Source organism: Mesoplodon densirostris, chromosome 2, assembly GCF_025265405.1.
Source record: "Mesoplodon densirostris isolate mMesDen1 chromosome 2, mMesDen1 primary haplotype, whole genome shotgun sequence".
NCBI classification, from domain to species: domain Eukaryota; kingdom Metazoa; phylum Chordata; class Mammalia; order Artiodactyla; family Ziphiidae; genus Mesoplodon; species Mesoplodon densirostris.
Window position 1 is genome coordinate 170,265,761 of NC_082662.1, and position 18,584 is coordinate 170,284,344.

General features: G+C 39.1%; 2 protein-coding genes across 4 annotated transcripts in view; one reads left to right on the forward strand and one right to left on the reverse strand.

Moving 5' to 3' along the window:
- The window catches only part of LIN9 (lin-9 DREAM MuvB core complex component), a 94,847-nt gene extending 84,068 nt beyond the window's left edge, over positions 1–10,779 (forward strand). For 2 of the 3 annotated variants that reach the window (XM_060088625.1, XM_060088627.1), the window contains exons 11-14: positions 3,673–3,798; positions 8,612–8,791; positions 8,949–9,046; positions 9,541–10,779. In XM_060088625.1, coding sequence (XP_059944608.1) covers positions 3,673–3,798; positions 8,612–8,791; positions 8,949–9,046; positions 9,541–9,646 — 510 coding nt within the window. In that variant the 3' untranslated portion in view covers positions 9,647–10,779. The remainder of the gene's footprint in view (positions 1–3,672; positions 3,799–8,611; positions 8,792–8,948; positions 9,047–9,540) is intronic. The other variant, XM_060088626.1, reaches the window with a different exon arrangement.
- Positions 10,780–15,905: 5,126 nt separating this feature from the next.
- On the reverse strand, positions 15,906–17,577 carry MIXL1 (Mix paired-like homeobox). Its single transcript, XM_060078776.1, has 2 exons — positions 17,170–17,577; positions 15,906–16,211 (listed from the first exon to the last, which is right to left on the reverse strand). The coding sequence occupies exons 1-2, from the start codon at positions 17,575–17,577 to the stop codon at positions 15,906–15,908; spliced, it is 714 nt and encodes a 237-aa protein (XP_059934759.1).
- Positions 17,578–18,584: the final 1,007 nt, after the last annotated feature.

An 18,584-nucleotide genomic window follows, 5' to 3' on the forward strand; every position in this document is an offset into this window, starting at 1 on the left:
CAGAAGGAAAGAAATCATAAAGATCACAGCAGAAATAAATGAAACAGAAACAAAGAAAACAGTAGCAAAGATCAATAAAACTAAAAGCTGGTTCTTTGAGAAGATAAACAAAATTGATAAACCATTAGCCAGACTCATCAAGAAAAAGAGGGAGAGGACTCAAATCAATAAAATTAGAAATGAAAAAGGAGAAGTTACAACAGACACCACAGAAATGCAAAGCATCCTAAGATACTACTGCAAGCAACTCTGTGCCAATAAAATGGACAACCTGGAAGAAATGGACAAATTCTTAGAAAGGTATAACCTTCCAAGACTGAACCAGGAAGAAATAGAAAATATGAACAGACCAATCACAAGTAATGAAATTGAAACTGTAATTAAAAATCTTCCAAAAAACAAAAGTCCAGGACCAGATGGCTTCACAGGTGAATTCTATCAAACATTTAGAGAAGAGCTAACACCCATCCTTCTCAAACTCTTCCAAAAAATTGCAGAGGAAGGAACACTCCCACACTCATTCTGTGAGGCCACCAAAACCAGACAAATATACTACAAAAAAAGAAAATTACAGACCAATATCACTGATGAATATAGATGCAAAAATCCTCAACAAAATACTAGCAAACAGAATCAAACAACACATTAAAAGGTTGATACACCACAGTCAAGTGGGATATATCCCAGGGATGCAAGGATTCTTCAATATATGCAAATCAATCAGTGTGCACCATATTAACACATTGAAGAAGAAAAACCATATGTTCATCTCAATAGATGCAGAAAAGGCTTTTGACAAAATTCAACACCCATTTATGCTAAAAACACCCCAGAAAGTGGGCATAGAGGGAACCTACCTCAACATAATAAAGGCCATACACAACAAACCCACAGCAAACATCATTCTCAGTAGTGAAAAACTGAAAGCATTTCCTCTAAGATCAGGAAAAAGGCAAGGATATCCACTCTCACCACTATTATTCGACATAGTTTTGGAAGTCCCAGCCACGGCAATCAGAGAAGAAAAATAAATAAAAGGAATACAACTTGGAAAAGAAGAAGTAAAACTATCACTGTTTGCAGATGACATGATACTATACATAGAGAATCCTAAAAATGCCACCAGAAAGCTGCTAGAGCTAATCAATGAATTTGGTAAAGCTGCAGGATACAAAATTAATGCACAGAAATCTCTTGCATTCTTATACACTAATGATGAAAAATCTGTAAGAGAAATCAAGAAAACACTCCCATTTACCATTGCAACAAAAGAATAAAATACCTAGGAAAAAACCTACCTAGGGAGACAAAAGACCTGTATTCAGAAAGCTATAAGACACTGATGAAAGAAATTAAAAATGATACCAACAGATGGAGAGATATACCATGTTCTTGGATTGGAAGAATCAATATTGTGAAAATGACTCTACTACCCAAAGCAATCTACAGATTCGATGCAATCCCTATCAAATTACCGATGGCATTTTTTATGGAACTTCAAAAAAATATCTTAAAATTTGTATGGAGACACAGAAGACCCCGAATAGCCAAAGCAGTCTTCAGGGGAAAAAATGGAGCTGGAGGAATCAGACTCCCTGACTTCAGACTATACTACAAAGCTACAGTAATCAAGACAATATGGTACTGGCACAAAAACCGAAACATAGATCAATGGAACAAGATAGAAAGCCCAGAGATAAACCCACGCACCTATGGTCAACTAATCTATGACAAAGGAGTCAAGGATATACAATGGAGAAAAGACAGTCTCTTCAATAAGTGGTGCTGGGAGAAGTGGACAGCTACATGTAAAAGAATGAAATTAGAACACTCCCTAACACCATACTCAAAAATAAACGAAAAATGGATTAGAGACCTAAATGTAAGACTAGACACTATAAAACTCTTAGAGGAAAACATAGGAAGAACACTCTCTGACATAAATCACAGCAAGATCTTTTTTGACCCATCTCCTAGAGAAGTGGCGGAGGAATTCTGACTGATGCAGTCTAGCTTCAGATCCAGTGTGCTTACCACTTATTGGCTGTGGTACATGGACCTCAGATTCCTCCATATGTAAAATGGGAATAATTATAGTACCCTTCTCATGGGATGGTTGTGAGGATTCAGTGAGATTCTGTTAAACACTTAGAACAGTGCCTGGTACGTTATTAATAGTGTGTGCTGTTAAGCGAAGCATTTAACTTTCCTGGGCTTCAGTTTTCTCATCTGTAAAATGACAAGGCTGAACAAGATGATCTCTAAGGTTTCTGTTAGCTTAAACAATTATAATACTGTGATTTAGTGCTAGTGTAAGTAGTTTATCCGTATCAGTCTAGGTATACCTTTCCCTTCTTAACTGTACTTGTTTCCCTGGTACATGATGATCTGCTTTCTCAGAAATCCTCTGAAAAAAGAAGTGGGTTAAACTTGGCTTGACTGAAGACGTCTCATTGCAGCATTTGTAGCTGGAGCAGAATGGATAGTGTGGTTTATTGGAGGTGTTATGAAGAGAGGAAAGGAAATGGAATCAAAGTCCATTTACACTTACTGGTAGGAAGCAAATATGAAATGATGACAGTGATGATAACAGTTAATATTTACTGAACATTTTCTATATGGAAGGCAATATACTGGCATATATTATTTCATTTAATCTTTACCATAATCTCATTAGGTAGATGTTCTTTTATCCCCATTTTGCAGATGAGGAAACAGAGGCACAGAGAAATTAAGGAACTTGCTTAAGGTCACACAGCTAGTACATAATGGAGTTGGGATTTGAACATATAATATGATTCTAGCACCCATGCTCTTATCCATTGTGCTATACTGAATTGATTCCAGGTGGAGCATCAATTGAGTTTTAGTAACTAGAACACTTCAAATGAATATATATAATTTTTTACCAACTTTTTATTTTTAAAAATGATAAAGTTATAAAAAAGTTGAAAGATTTATATAACAAACATATATATAGATTCAACAATTTTGCTTCATTTAATCTCTCTCGTGCCACACACTCTCTCTCTCCCTCTATATATATATATGTGTGTGTGTATATATATATGTATATGTATATATATATATATATATGTATACACACACACACACACACACACGATCTCTGTTTTTTAAAAAGTAAATGACAGGGACTTCCCTGGTGGTGCAGTGGTTAAGAATCCGCCTGCCAATGCAGGGTACACAGGTTTGATCCCTGGTCTGGGAAGATCCCACATGCCGCAGAGCAACTAAGCCCATGTGCCACAACTACTGAGCCTACATGCCACAACTACTGAAGCCTGCGCGCCTAGAGCCCATGCTCCGCAACAAGAGAAGCCGCCGCAATGAGAAGCCCGCGCACCACAACAAAGAGTAGCCCCCGCTCGCCGCAACTAGAGAAAGCCCACGCACAGCAACGAAGACCCAACGCAGCCAAAAATAAATAAATAAATATAGTTTTTTAAAAAAAGTAAATGACAGACATCATGACACTCCTAAGAACCATCTCCTAAATAGCAGTAATACCATTATCATATTTAAGAAGTATAACATTGAGTACAGACTGTTTTAATAACCTTTAGTCTATTTTGAGTAAGTCCAATGTCCTATTAGAAATTGAAATCACATTGTTAAAAAAAATTTATCAAAACTGACTTTTTTTCTTCTCAGAAATCATATTCCATGCCCATTGGAATTGAATTTCAGCGGAGATATGCAACGATTGTTCTAGAGCTTGAACAACTGAACAAGGACCTAAACAAAGTTTTGCATAAAGTTCAACAGTACTGCTATGAGGTAGGTAATTTGTATGAATTTCCCTTGAGGGGATTGTGACCTCCACTCTTATCTGAAGCTTAATACTGTTACCATCACATTTCAGAAAATCCAAATTAAGCCAAGATCCTTTAGCAGAACCATATTTTATATGTATTTCTATTCCTTACAGCATCAGTATTGAAGAGTGCTTTATACACAGTGAGCTATCAATTCTGTTGGTTTTCTGTTTGTTTGAATTACAAATGATTATATTATAGCTCTCCTGAAATTTAGAAACATCCAGAAAAATAATTTCTTTTAATTCCACTATCCCAAAGACTATATTTTGGTTTACTTCCTCCTAATTTTTTTTTTTTACCATACATGCTTTTTCTCACAAAGTTATGATCATGCTGTGTATATAATTTTGTTTGTTCCTTTTTAAACTTTATATTTGGGAATTTCCTGGTTCAGACTCCGTGCTTTCACTGCTGAGGGCCCAGGTTCAGTTCCTGGTCAGGGAACTAAGATCCCGCAAGCCATGCGGCATGGCCAAAACAATTTAAAAAATAAATAAAAATTTAAAAAATAAACTTTACATTAGAACTATAGATTCTTGAACTTCAGTCACATAGATTATAGAGTTATTTGTGAATTATCATTATTGTTATCATTATCATGCACATATAATTATATATATGAAGGTGGTTCAACAGGTTCACCTAAAATTTGAGTTTCTTACTAAAAGGTAAGAATTAGATGATTGTGATAAGTTTAGTGTGCTCCTGCATTTGCTTTCTTAGAGGCTGTATATTTCCAGTAAAGCCACTCTTATTTTTTTTTCAAGTATAGTTGATTTACAGTGTTTCAGGTGTACAGCAAAGTAATTCAGATACATATATATATATGTATCTGAATTTTATATATATATTATATATATAATTATATATATTCTTTTTCAGATTCTTTTCCATTATAGGTTATTACAAGATATTGAATATAGTTCCCTGTGCTATACAGTAGGTCCTTACTGTTTATCTGTTTTATATATGGTAGTGTATATCTATTAATCCCAAATTCCTAATTTATCCTTCCCCCACCCCTTGGGAAGCCCTTTGGTAACCCTTTATATGTCCCCTTTTCTGTGTCTGTGAGTCTATTTCTGTTTTGTAAATAAGTTTATTTATATCATTTTTTAATCTTTTTTTGGTATCATTTTTTTAGATTCCATGTTTAAGTGATATCATATGATCTTTGTCTTTATCTGTCTGACTTACTTCACTTATGATTATCTCTAGGTCCATCCATGTTGCTGCAAATGGCATTATTGCATTCTTTTTTATGGCTGAGTTATATTCCATTGTATGTATGTACCACATCTTCTTGTTTTGTTCTGTTTTGTTTTTTTCTTATATTATACCACATCTTCTTTATCCACTCATCTGCTGATGGACATTTAGGTTGTTTCCATGTCTTGGCTGTTGTACATAGTGCTGCTGTGAACATTGGGGTGCATGTATCTTTTTGAATTATAGTTTTCATCTTTTCTGGATATATGCCCAGGAGTGGGATTGCTGGATCATAATGGTAACTCTATTTTTAGTTTTTTAAGGAACCTCCATACCATTCTCCATACTGGCTGTACCAATTTATATTCCCACCAACAGTGTCTGAGGGTACTCCTTTCTCCACACCCTCTCCAGCATTTATTATTTATAGAATTTTTGATGATGGCCATTCTGACCAGTGTGAGGGGATACCTCATTGTAGTTTTGATTTGCATTTCTCTAATAATTAGAGATGTGGTGCATCTTTTCATGTTCCTGTTGGCCATCTGAATGTCATCTTTGGGGAAATGTCTCTTTAGATCTTCTGCCCATGTTTTTCTTTTTTTTTTTTTTTTTTGCGGTATGCGGGCCTCTCACTGTTGTGGCCTCTCCCGTTGCGGAGCACAGGCTCCGGATGCGCAGGCCCAGCGGCCATGGCTCACGGGCCCAGCCGCTCCGCGGCATATGGGATCCTCCCAGATCGGGGCACGAACCCGTATCCCCTGCATCGGCAGGCGGACTCTCAACCACTGCGCCACCAGGGAGGCCCTGCCCATGTTTTTATTGGGTTGTTTGCTTTTTGATATTAAGCTGTACAAGCTGTTTGTATATTTCAGAAATTAATCCCTTGTTGGTTGCATCATTTGCAAATATTTTGTCCCATTCAGTAGGTTGCCTTTTTGTTTTATTTAGTTTCTTTTGCTGTGCAAAAGCTCTTAAGTTTAATTAGGTCCCATTTGTTTATTTTGCTTTTGTTTCCATTACTCTAGGAGGATCCAAAAAAATATTGCTGCAATTTATGTCAAAGAGTGTTCTGCCTATGCTTTCCTCTAGGAGTTTTATAGTATCTGGTCTTACATTTAGGTCTTTAATCCATTTTGAGTTTATTTTTGTATATGGTATTAGAGAATGTTCTAATTTCGTTATTTTACATGTAGCTGTCCATTTTTCCCAGCACCATTTATTGAAGAGATTGCCTTTTCTCGATTGTATATTCTTGCCTCTTTGTTGTAAATTAATTGACCATAAGTGCATGGGTTTATTTAAAGCCATCTCTATTTGTGATATGAGATTCTTAAACAGTTTTTTATGACGCTAGCCTCATAGTTTAGTCCCAAAGATCTGCCACTGGTGATGTTATCAATCCACTTGAATAGAACTGAGGGAAATGAACTGTGATTACCTGTAACTAAACTCTGAGTATATTTTGCTCATTCCTTTAGCCATCCATTATCATTTATTTTTATTTTCCGGGTAATTGTCATTTACCTCCATAGCAATATGTGTGTCCTAGCAAATAGAGTTCTCCCCATGGACTAGCAACCATCCACAAGAGGTGCAAACCAAGCAGTCCAAGATAACTTATAACAAAACACGCAGAAGTGGATTGCTCACCAGTCTTTTTGTATCTCATTATGTACGCAAGGCCATATGTGATAGGCTCATTTCCTAATGGAGTAAAATGATTTAATTTTCACAAAGTTCTTATGGAAGTACAATATTGATTTTAAAATAAGAACAAGCAAGTCTACTTCTAAATATATACCAAATATATGTGAACATGTATTTACCAAAAGATATACACTAGAACATACATAGCATCACTGTTCATTATAGCCAGAAATTAGAAATTACCCAAATACCCATCAATACGAGAATGAATCAGTAAACTGACATATAATATACAATGGAATTCTCAGCAATAAGAATGAATGAACTCTGGGACTTCCCTGGCGGTCCAGTGGTTAAGACTTTACCTTCCAGTGCAGGGGGTGCAGGTTCGATCCCTGGTCAGGGAGCTAAGATCCCACGTGCCTTGCAGCCAAAAAAACAAAACATAAAACAAAAGCAATACTGTAACAGGTTCAATAAAGACTTCTTTAAAAAAAATAGTCCACATCAAAAAAAACAATCTTAGAAAAAAAAATGAATGAATGAACTCAACTACTCACAATACTATGGATGAACTCACAAATATGTGAACATATTTGTTCATATGTAAATATTGAACAGATAAAGTCAGACACAAAAGAATATATAATGCATGATTCCATTTATGTAAAGGTCAAAAGCCAGTAAAAGCCAACATACGATACTAGAAGTCAGGATGGTGGTTACCCTTGGAGTATTATACTGGAAGATGACAATTGGTCTCTGAGGGGCTGGTAATGTTCCATTTTAATCTCGATGCTGATTTCTCATGTTTGATCTGTGAAAATTCATTAACCCATACACTTTAGGATTTGTATCCTTTTATAATGTTTATGTATACTTCAATTTAAAAAAAAACTTTTAAGTATTAGAAGACAAGGTTCTTTACTGCAGTGTTACTGATAATTGCAAAATATTAGAAAAATCCTAAATGCCCGTACATAGGGAGTTGGGTAAACTTATGGCACATCCCATGGTGGAGCAGTGTGCTGCTCTAAGAATGATCAAGGAAGCTCTCTGGGATCATTAGGAGGCACATAGCTACCTTAACCAAGGTGACCAAAGATAACACCAGCAGTAGTGGGACAGATAAACATCATGCGCCTCCTGATCACCATGCACTGACAAGAACTCAACATCACTTTTGTGGTGTTCCTGCCAAAGGTGTATAACCTTAGTCTAATCAAAAGGAAACAGACAGACCCACATTGAGGGATATTATGCAAAATAATTGGCTGGTGCTGTTCAAAAATATCAAGGTCATGAAAGACCAAGGAACTGTTCCAGAGTAAAGAAGTCTAGAGAGACAGGACAACCAAATGTTTTCAGGGGGAAAACTAGCTATGTGTTGGGACAGTTGATGAAATCTGAATACAGATGGTTAGAAAATGGCATTATAAATAGTGCTAAATTCCTGATTGTGATCACTGCACTGTGGTTATGTAAGAGAATATCCTTGGACTTAGGAAGTACAAACTGGAGTATTTAGGGGTAAAGAGGCACAGTGTTTGCAACTTATTCTCAAATAGTTAAGAGAAAAAAAATTATATGCAGACAGAGAAAGATCAAATGTTAAGTCAAACAGTAATCCATAAGCAGTTAGTGAATCTGGGTAAAAGGTTATCAAGAGTTTTTTGTTCTATTCTTTTTTAGAAGTTTTAAAGTATCTCAAAATAAAAAGTTACCAAAAATATAAAACAAATCAGAAAAAAAATACAGTTAGAGGAGAAAAAACTTCTAAGGTAAGAGTGAGCATCATTTTTGTTATAAATGCTAGATTTATAAAAATCCTAACCTGAAAACAGGGCACAAACATACAGAAATTGTCATGGCCCTATGAATGTACATCTTATGTTTTAATCATCTGTATTCAGCTTGCTCCAGACCAAGGGCTCCAGCCTGCAGATCAGCCGACAGATATGAGACGAAGGTGTGAGGAAGAAGCACAGGAAATTGTTCGGCATGCAAATTCCTCAACAGGACAGCCCTGTGTTGAAAATGAAAATCTGACAGACTTAATCTCCAGGCTTACAGCTATTTTGTTACAAATTAAGGTAAATTTCGGAGAAAATATTAAGAATATTTTCTTAATTTTGACACCTAAACAAACTATACTAATTTGTTGCTAAAAAATGAAACTATATTAGAGCAGGGTGTTTGTCTGTATCTGAACTATAATTCAATTAAATTTTGAAATATTTTTTCCTTTAGTGTCTGGCAGAAGGAGGAGACCTGAATTCCTTTGAATTTAAATCACTTACAGATTCATTAAATGATATCAAGAGTACAATAGATGCTTCTAATATCAGGTAATTCGTTAGATGTATTCTAATTATTTTTATATTAAATTCATAGTGATTTCCAGTATAGGCTTTAAGACTTTTACATATTTATGAAGTATTCATATGATTTTTATCCTTTAAATAAATTGTAAACGAGTTTTTTGGTTATATCCAGTCTATTGACAGAGTAGAATTTTCAGATGGGTTTTTTTATACAAAGGAATCAGAAGACATATAATATTTAGGTTTGGGTTTAGCATGGATTTCAACTTAGAAGTCTTCCCCAAAGAGAGATTCGTCCTCTCTTTCCAGTACTCCCTTGGCTTCTTTGCTTCTTTCAAATATACTCTTTCAATTACTACTGAAGTAGAATTATGGCTAATGTAAAGGGAAGATTTCTTACTTACCTGGGGTCATTATCTTAGCTATTTCCTAACTGCAATTCAGCTCTGCCTTTTTTAAAAATTGTTTTTCTTCATTTTGTGAGATAATGTAGTTAACCATGTTTCTTCTTTCTTTAGTTGCTTTCAGAATAATGTAGAAATTCATGTTGCACATATTCAGAGTGGCCTGAGCCAGATGGGAAACTTACATGCCTTTGCAGCAAATAACACCAACAGAGACTGAATAGAAGATTTAATTATTCCAATTGCATAGGACATTGTTTTTGAGAAGTTCTCTTCCTTTATATAGGCTTCCAACACCAAATAACCTAACTGCTGGAAAAGAAGAGAAATTTAAATCTCCAAATAAGGCATTTTAATATACTGTACTGCTTCTTAAACCAGCATTGCTGACCAGCATTATATTTATTTTTCTTTTATTATTCAGCTGCAGTAGCACTGCTTATGTTACATATGTTTATTAGCAAGTACTTTTAAACTGAAAATGTCTGAACATAATATAATTTCATGGAAGAATATGTTGACCATCTTTTTAACGTGCATGAATTCAACCCAACCCATGCAGACAACTACTGCAGTGGAGAACGTGAAGAAACATGGCCTTTTTGTGCATTATGCATGGCAATGTGGAAATTCCATCTAGAAAATTACAACTCCAGTTCATTTAGTTGATCACCGCCTCAGTCTTCAAAAGATAACATCATGAGATATGGGAAGTCCTCATTTTTAGGAAGCCACTGGAATATAGGTGGGAAATATGGACTTTACAAGTATATATGATATATACTTGCAATGTGACATGGTTCTATAGATCATTTTATAATAATAAATATTTTAATTTATCATAATTTATAAAAGAAACCTTTGTTGTTTGTCTGTTGAAAGAAAATGAAGGAGCAGGAAAGAAACATTACTGCAAGATGCTTAAATTCAGCAAATGGATTTTGCATGTCTCTTCCCATCAAGTCAGGGGGAGATGTGCTATTGTTATGGGATTTATTTTTAAAGAAAAAAGACTGATAACACACTATTTTCATATTTTTTGTTTATTTGCACAACTCATGAACCAGATTACTGGTTAAAATCCAACAGTTACACAATTTTTAAAGTAAAAAGATTTTATAAGGAAAACAAATATAATAGCCAGTGCTAGGAAATGGAGAAAAAGGTTTGTATTTGGTTGTGGGCTTTTTTGGGTTTTGGTTTTTTAAGGAAAACCCTGCCTAAGATGTTAATCTTGTAAAAAGTGTGTATTTGGAATTTTCTCTGTTTTAATATAGAACATTGTAAAGTCAAAATAAAATAAATTGTTTTCATATTTGGAGTTTAAGATATAGCTGTAGAAGTGGCTTTGATTCTTTTAGATGTCTCATAAAATGAGACTTTTTATATGTTAATGTATAATAAAACTGAAACAAGATTATTTTCCATTTGAAATTTTTGTATAGTTTAAAAATGCTTCCATATTCTTTGTTGGTATTGTGCCACTGCAGAACTTTAGTGCAGAGTTTATATTTAGCTAAACTGTTATGTTAATTAAATGCATAAATCTTTTATTCTTAATATTTGTAATTCTAAATAAATTGATCTATGAAAATTAATATGATCTACATTTTCATTTAATTAATACAAGTTGATAAGTATTCCTTCTATTTAAAAAGTTTTTTAAAATTATCATTTCTACTAAATTATATTTTTAGGAAAAACGGTACAGATTAATTACCAGTCATTGTGAATTAAAATATCATTAGGGTTTTATTTTTCCCATCACTGAGTAATTACTGTGGAAAACACTAAGCAAGTAAGTTACTTGGCTTACTATAGACCTAGAGAAGGGTTTATTTTTTAATATATTCTGCCTAGACTTAGGTAAGCATTTTTTACATTTTTTCTTTTACATTTCTTAAGGCTAACTTGTCACACTTAAATTATACCTCGTCATTGTAAAGCAATTATACTCCAATAAAGATGTTAAAAAAATAATAAAATAAAATAAATTATACCTGGTTTTGCACATATTTAATTAAGCATTGTCCGTATCTTTCAGTGCCATCATGTGTTGATGGCAAGTACTGTGCCTAAGAATATATTTGAATTTTATTTTTGTGTAAGGAAGAAGAAATCTGTATAATTCAAGGTAGTCATTTGGGGTCAGCTGTACATTCATTTAAATGATGCTGCCACTGCTTAACACGTTTTTGGAGCTCCGAAGAAAACTATCAAAGCCACATGGAGCGAGCAAGCAAGCATATCAGGTGTTAACGTAGATTTGGTTCTGAATTACTGTTAGTTCCAAAAATCAGATTCACTTGCTACTGTTGAGAATCTACAAAACAACTTGCCAATTAAAATTTTTTTTCCCTTGAATTCATGCACTTCTCTCCATCTAGACGATCACCAGTACTCTTAGCCCAGCTGCCATCATCACTAGCCTGGAACACAGCAGTCATTTCCTAACTTATCTCCCAGTATCCACTCAGCTCTCCTCAGATGCAGCCAGAGCGATACTCTTAGAACACAGGACTGGTCATGTTATCCCCATCTGAAGTCTTACAGCTCTCGGGACAATTTCAGAACTCTCTTACAAGACCTACACAGCCAGGCATGATCTAGCCTCCCCTACAATTTCTCCATCCTGTTCCTTACTCCACAGGGCCTTTGCACACTCAGTGACCTCTGTGTTCCCTCTTCTTTTACCTTGATAACTCCTGATCATCCTACAGATCTTACCTTCAGCTTCACTTTCTCAGGGAAACTTTCTCTGACCACAACACATCATCTCCAGGTTTTCGTGTACCCCTCCTTCCAGCACTTTGTCACATTTGCAATTTTATATTTCTTCTTTTGTCTCCATACTGGCCTCTTTGGTCCATGAGGGGAGGGACCGTTGCTGGTTTTGCTTACCATTTTATTTCCAGGCCCTGATAAAGTACCTTTTATAGACACCAAACATTTGTGGAACAAATGAACAAATAAGAGTCTCAAAAGAGCTCTAAGCAACGTTAGTGTCACTGGAGTAAAAGTATGGTCCTCCATGATGATTGCTTTGAAAGATGAGACAGTACTCACTTGGGTGTACAAATTCTGCTTAAGGAGTTGCCTTTAAACCTGTCACGTTATCGTTAGTCCTAACTAAAAAGGCCGGGCCAATATAGCAGGCATTATATGGTGGTGACTAAATGGTGGACTGAGTTAGTCCTAGATTTGAGTCCTGGCCGTCATTTATTGGCTCTGTGGTTTGTCAGCCACTACTTAAAATTCGTAATCTTTAAAACAATAATAGTCCCTACCTTATATGGCAGTTGTGAGGAATAAACATATAGTGCCTATAATAGATACATTTAGCAGTTAGGGTCTCCTAAGAGCTTGAGAGGGGTACGGATCACTGTTCTTAGAGGATCCCACATTAAAAATTGTGGCAATATTTAAATATTTGTAGATTTTCTAAACTCTTCACTGGGGAAAGCAGAACATAACACAATATAAGTGCAATGATAAAGTTAATAAGCTAATTACCAAGTTTCCTTTAAATGTGATCCTTAGTGGACTGCAAGTTTTGTTTTTTTTTTTAAGTCATTTGCTTATTTTTATTTGAGAACATCCAGGAAAAGTAAGAACGGAAAGAAAATAAAGACCGAATGTTTTAAGTTTTTCATGTAAAATGTGTTGAAATTGTCTTTCTAGCTTTTTAAAATTTATATTTAGTATTTATAATTAAAGTGATTCAAAATTCAGGAATGTTTATGCCAGTGATTTAAGTAATCATTTATGATAAAATAAAAATATCCTGACACATGAATGTTTAAGTGAAATAAAGTAGTGTAAATGGTTTTTTATAATGGTTTATTTCCCTAGCAACAACAACAAAGAACAACAAAAATCTTCAGATTGCCTATAGATAAGAAAGAAGTGGTTTGTACTTCACTAACTTTAGTAGGAGTGTTTCTATTACTTTTTTTTTTCTATTACTTTTTAAAATAAAGCAGTTGCTGATGTAACTGAAAAGTTAATCTGGTGCTGGGACAGTTTGACAGACAGACAAATGAGACTTGCCCCCCACCTCACACCATATTCAAAAGTCAAGTCCCGGTGGACTGAAAGCCTAAACGGGAAAGTCCACTGTAGGACGACAACCCAGGAAAATTACCTTTATAATCCAGGAGCAGGAAAGATGTCTTCAACTGGACGCACAACGTGCTAACAATAAAGGAAAAGACTGATACACAGTTGACCCTTGAACATGGTGTGGGGAGGGCGTTTAGGGGCCAACCCTCCCTGCCGTGGGAAATCCCCATGTAACTTCACAGTCATCCCTCCTATATGTAGTAGTTCCTCCTTGTCTGTGGTTCCACATCCTCAGATTCAACCGTCCAGAGATGGTGCAGTACTGTAGTATTTTCTGGTACAAGTGGGGAAACAGACGCGGACAGGAGGCGACACGCACCCACTTGGCTGCAGACCCAAGCTTTGTGGAGGACGGGGTCCCTGCCCTGTGCTTCCCCCAGCGGGCGTCTCTCCCCGGCAGGGGACTGGACTGTAAGTTAATTATTGTATGTCTCTCAGTTGTGAATATTTGTATCATCTCATTTGGCCTTGTCACGAGTCTAAATGCAAAGGAAGCGCTCTGTGATTGAGAGACTTCCTGGCCACCCCGGGGGCAGGACCCGAGCACGATGTTTGGCACATAACAAGCACTGAAAATGGTAAGAGCTAATGTTTATCATTTCATTTTTGGTTTCAGACAGCTTCTAAGGTTCAGAAGGCAAGTCTGCTACTAAAGCCTGAACTATGTCCTGGTTGTTTTTAATAGTGGATTTGCTACTCTGAAAAGTGCAAGCCATTTAACACCTCTATGAAAATCAGGGTAAGTGGCATGTATGATCTCTGAGACATTCAGCATAGCTCTGACTCTTCTAGGAATCATCAAGACCGGAGTCCTGGGGAACTCCCTGGTGGTCCAGTGGTTAGGACTCCGCACTTTCACTGCCAAGGGCCCGGGTTCAATCCCTGGTTGGGGAACTAAGATCCTGCAAGTCGCGTGGCATAGCCAAAAGAAAAAAAAATTCCATTAAAAAAAAAAAAAAAAAAGACAAACCTGAGTCCTGGCCCCAGCCACGGCTTCTCATGAGCTGCCTCCAAAGCACAGTTTACAGAGAAACCTCACCTATGATTACCTCACATACAGTTTCCTTTTGTCCTTAGGAGTCTGAAAACCCTCAAAACCTCGAAGCAATAATTTATCTTGGGCTAACTTAGTAATTTACATACATTATCATATAAATTGGGAAACAGAAATCTCCTGAAACCAGAACACTCATGTTACTAAACTTTGAACAAGCTGGATAGAGTTTTAACCAAGTTAAATTTCTCAGCACAGTGGCCTACTGATACCATGATTACTGGCTTTATAAACTACATTTGCAGAAACTTTTCTTTTAGAAATGTTTCTCATGACCACAAAATATGTACTGAGCAGTTATGGAGTGAAGCGCTGTACTAAGTGCTATCTAAAGGACAGAAGTCATTTAAATAGAATTACAATGAAACATTTGTGGAAAACATTTAATAACAATAAACTGAAGTTGCACAGAAGTACAATAACAAGTGCTAAGGGTAATGCTGCAGTGATTGAAGTAACAGGTACAAAATGAGGATTAGAAAAAGTTACAGCCTTCAGAAAGGGAGGTCTAGAGTGTTTTGAAAGAGGTTATTCATTTGGTTCTAAAACTGAAAGGAGTGGCTTTGAGACAGAGGCATATATATGTTGTGGATGGGTGACCCTAAGAAGATGTGCATAATGGTCCTGTAGGCTATCAATGTCAGTTATCTGGAAGGGTAACCAAAACGTTTTTATAATTTGGTAGCAACTGGAGGCTACTACAGATTTCTAGAGTAGTTTTTTAAAAGCTGAGAAACTTGAGGCAGGGGGCTCTTGAATAATCTGGATGCAGAATCACTGGAGCTACGAATGAGCATAAAGATGTCAGGCCAAATTTTGAAAGTAGTAAATCTTGATGATAGGATGAGGATTGAAGGAGCTGGGTTAACATGAGTCTAAGGGTATAAGCCTTGGAGGAGCCATATGAAGACAGCACCTGTTACGCACAAGGGGAAACTGAGTCGAACCAAGGAGTTCTTGCGAAGATAGTGAGTTCTGAAAAACTAGTTCGAAAAAATAACAACAGGACTGGTAGGAAAGAGCAGGTATGCAGACCAGAATGAAAGTGCAGGTTTGGAGATGCACTGGTAAAAAATGCCAGAACTCCAAGGGGGTGTACTATAAAGAAAGAACAGGCCATGGGCAAAAGTTCATGGGCAAAAGGGGAAGAAGCTTCACAGGTGAGAGATGACCCAAAACCATTACCAAGGTTAACATGGATGAGTCCTTAACGTGGAAGCCAGAAAGGATGGTGTTCTGATGTGTGTCTCCCTGGCTGTCAGTCATGGCTCCTCTGAACTTATCCTGAATTCCCCCAGACGCCTCAAGAGTTACCAAAGGCAGAGAAGATGTGTTCCTCCCATGAGTCCAGCTTTGAACCAATGTCTTCAGAGAGAGGAGAATAGGTTTCAAAATTCTGAGCTTGGGAGCTAGGGTCGGAGATGTCTCCTCCAACCTTGTTGGGATCCGGCAGGCAGTTCGCATCTACCTCCAGAGGTAGCTGGGGCTTCAAATATTCTGCTTCAGTTTCACAAGCAGAGTGATGGAGGAAAAGCTCTGGCCTGGCTGAAGGCTGAAAGGATTTCCCGCTCTGACGACGCGACTTGGCGCGCCTGTTCTGGAACCACACCTGGAAGGGGGGAGAGAGAAACTGCTTTTGGTTGGAGTCCTCATGCTACGATTACACCTTCATAGTTCATAATAAGTTCCAGTTTAACATGCCCTGGCTCCCTGCTCCCAAATCTTATGGTTTTCACAGAACACTTCACAAATCAGAGCGCCTAGCTTTCTCGGCCTCACCATTCCCAGATGCAAAATTGGAATAATACCTAGTTCTAGCTATACTTTATATAGGGACATCTGCAATGAAAAATGAGGCCACAGAAATAGCAGCACTTAAGAATTTTAGGAAAAAGTGCTACTATGCTTAAAGATGATAGCCCTTAAAAGAATTTGGAAACTTCGTTTTTGAACGTGTACTCCCTTGTCAAATTATTTAAGGAGGCATTTTGCTCAGTGGACTTCATTCACTTATATGAATAAATTTTTCAGCTCACTATTTCCCCACAAATACCGAGGAACCTGTCCTTATTATTTTAGGCAACAAACGCACCTTGCGCTAGATTTTTCAAACTCTGACGAGAAGCTCCATATGCTTCAGGCTTTACCCCAAGACGTTACATCCTTTACAACCCACATTGCAGACCCGATACCTGCCAAGAAAGTGGCCTAGGGGCCCAGGGGGCAACTTGGTGAGCCAGCGGGAGGAAACACCAACTGTGCCTCATCCCTTCTTCCTGGATAAGGAAAAGGTGTGAAAATACTTCCTATTATCTTCCTGCTGAGGATTTACTTTCTGACCATCTCAAGAGACCAGCTAGCCTCCTCGGAGGGGCCCTTATTATCCTCAGCAATGAGAGGCAGAAGTCATTGAGCGTGCGGCTGAATTTTTTCATTTAAGCCTCACAATCACCGTAGGCAACAAGTACTGGTTTTACAGCCTAGGACACCGAAGCTCAAAGGAAGGAACTTGCTCAACGTCAAGCAAGTGGCACCGGCGAACGTGCCGGCCCGCCGCGGCCGCTCACCTGGATCCTGGACTCCGGGAGCAAAGTGAGCGCGGCTAGGCGCTCACGCAGGTGGATGTCGGGGTACATGGTCCGGCGGAAGACGAGCTCCAGCAGCTGCAGCTGCTCGGGTCTGAACGACGTGCGCTTTCGGCGCTGCGACGCCGACGGGACGGCCGCGCCTTTAGGGGGCGCAGGCGGGCCCAGGGCGGCGGAGGGCGGCGCCGTGGGCCCGGGACCCCTCCCGAGACAGCCGGCGAAGGCCACCGGGGCGCCGCGCTCCGGACCGGGGCCCGAGGGACGCGCGGGCAGCAGAGCAGCGGCGGGGTTCGGGGGCGGCAGGAACGCCCCGCCTGGGTGGGCGGGCCGGTAGGCGGGGGGCGCGGCGATCTCCCCGAACTGGAGCTGGCTGGGCTCAGCTGCGGCCATCGCTGTCGGACCCCAGTGCGTCGCCGGCAGGGGCACGGCCTCTAGTTATACCGGCCCCGGGGCCGAGGGAGGGGTCCCGGTGTGGCGGCGCGATCAAAGGGGTGGACGCGGGGAGGCCCGTGTCTCTTCGGGGTGCGAGCCCGCCTCCCGCCCCGCCAGACGCCGGTGGGGAATAATCGCTTCCGCTGCCCGTGGGATGGAGGGAGGAAGGCGTGAACTTGGGCCGGGGCCCCCTCCGACCCCTCCCCCATTCATCCGCCCCGCCAGCCCCGCCACCGCCACCGCCACCGCAATCCACATCCCCCAGAGCAGGTCTGACCCGGGAGCGCGGCGGCGAGGGGCCCCTCGAGTGGGTGGGCGGAGTGCGGGCGGAACCGCCCTCCTCTGGGGTCAGGTCACCCGCTCAGGGCGGCGAGGGCCGGGGGTCGCCTCTCTCTCGCATGGCCAGGTCAGTGAGCCTTTGCCCGCTGCCCCGTCTGTCGTCATCAAAGGTATTTATTTACCCCCCCTGCTATGTGCTAGACCCTGTACCAGGTTGGTCAAACAGCCCAGCCCCTGTCCTCCGCAAGCCTCCCTAACAAATCCTGAATCAGAACAAGGGGGTGCAGATAAAGAGACCTCAAAGAGAAGCAGTAAACTCATCTTGGAGGGGAGGAGACCTTTTGTCTGGAATGTCCCTGTAGGCCTAGGAATAAGGGTACCCTAGGCACAGCAGGGTTGAGAATGTGCCTTTCTATACTCATTTATTGACTCCTGATCTGGCCTTTCTGGAGATAGCCAACAATGCTCAAGACGCGTCTGAGCTGGAAGGGAGGAGATGAAAGGGGCACCACCACGTTTCCACTCTCTCTTGCCTCTGCCCTTTGGTCCTCATTTAAGGTTCCCATTTTACCCTGATTTGTACTGTGGTTACGGTTTACGTATCTGCTTCCGCTCCTAGATTGTAAAGTCTTAACAGGAACCACTTCTCTCATTCAAGTCTGAGTGTACATCTACTAGTTTGTACT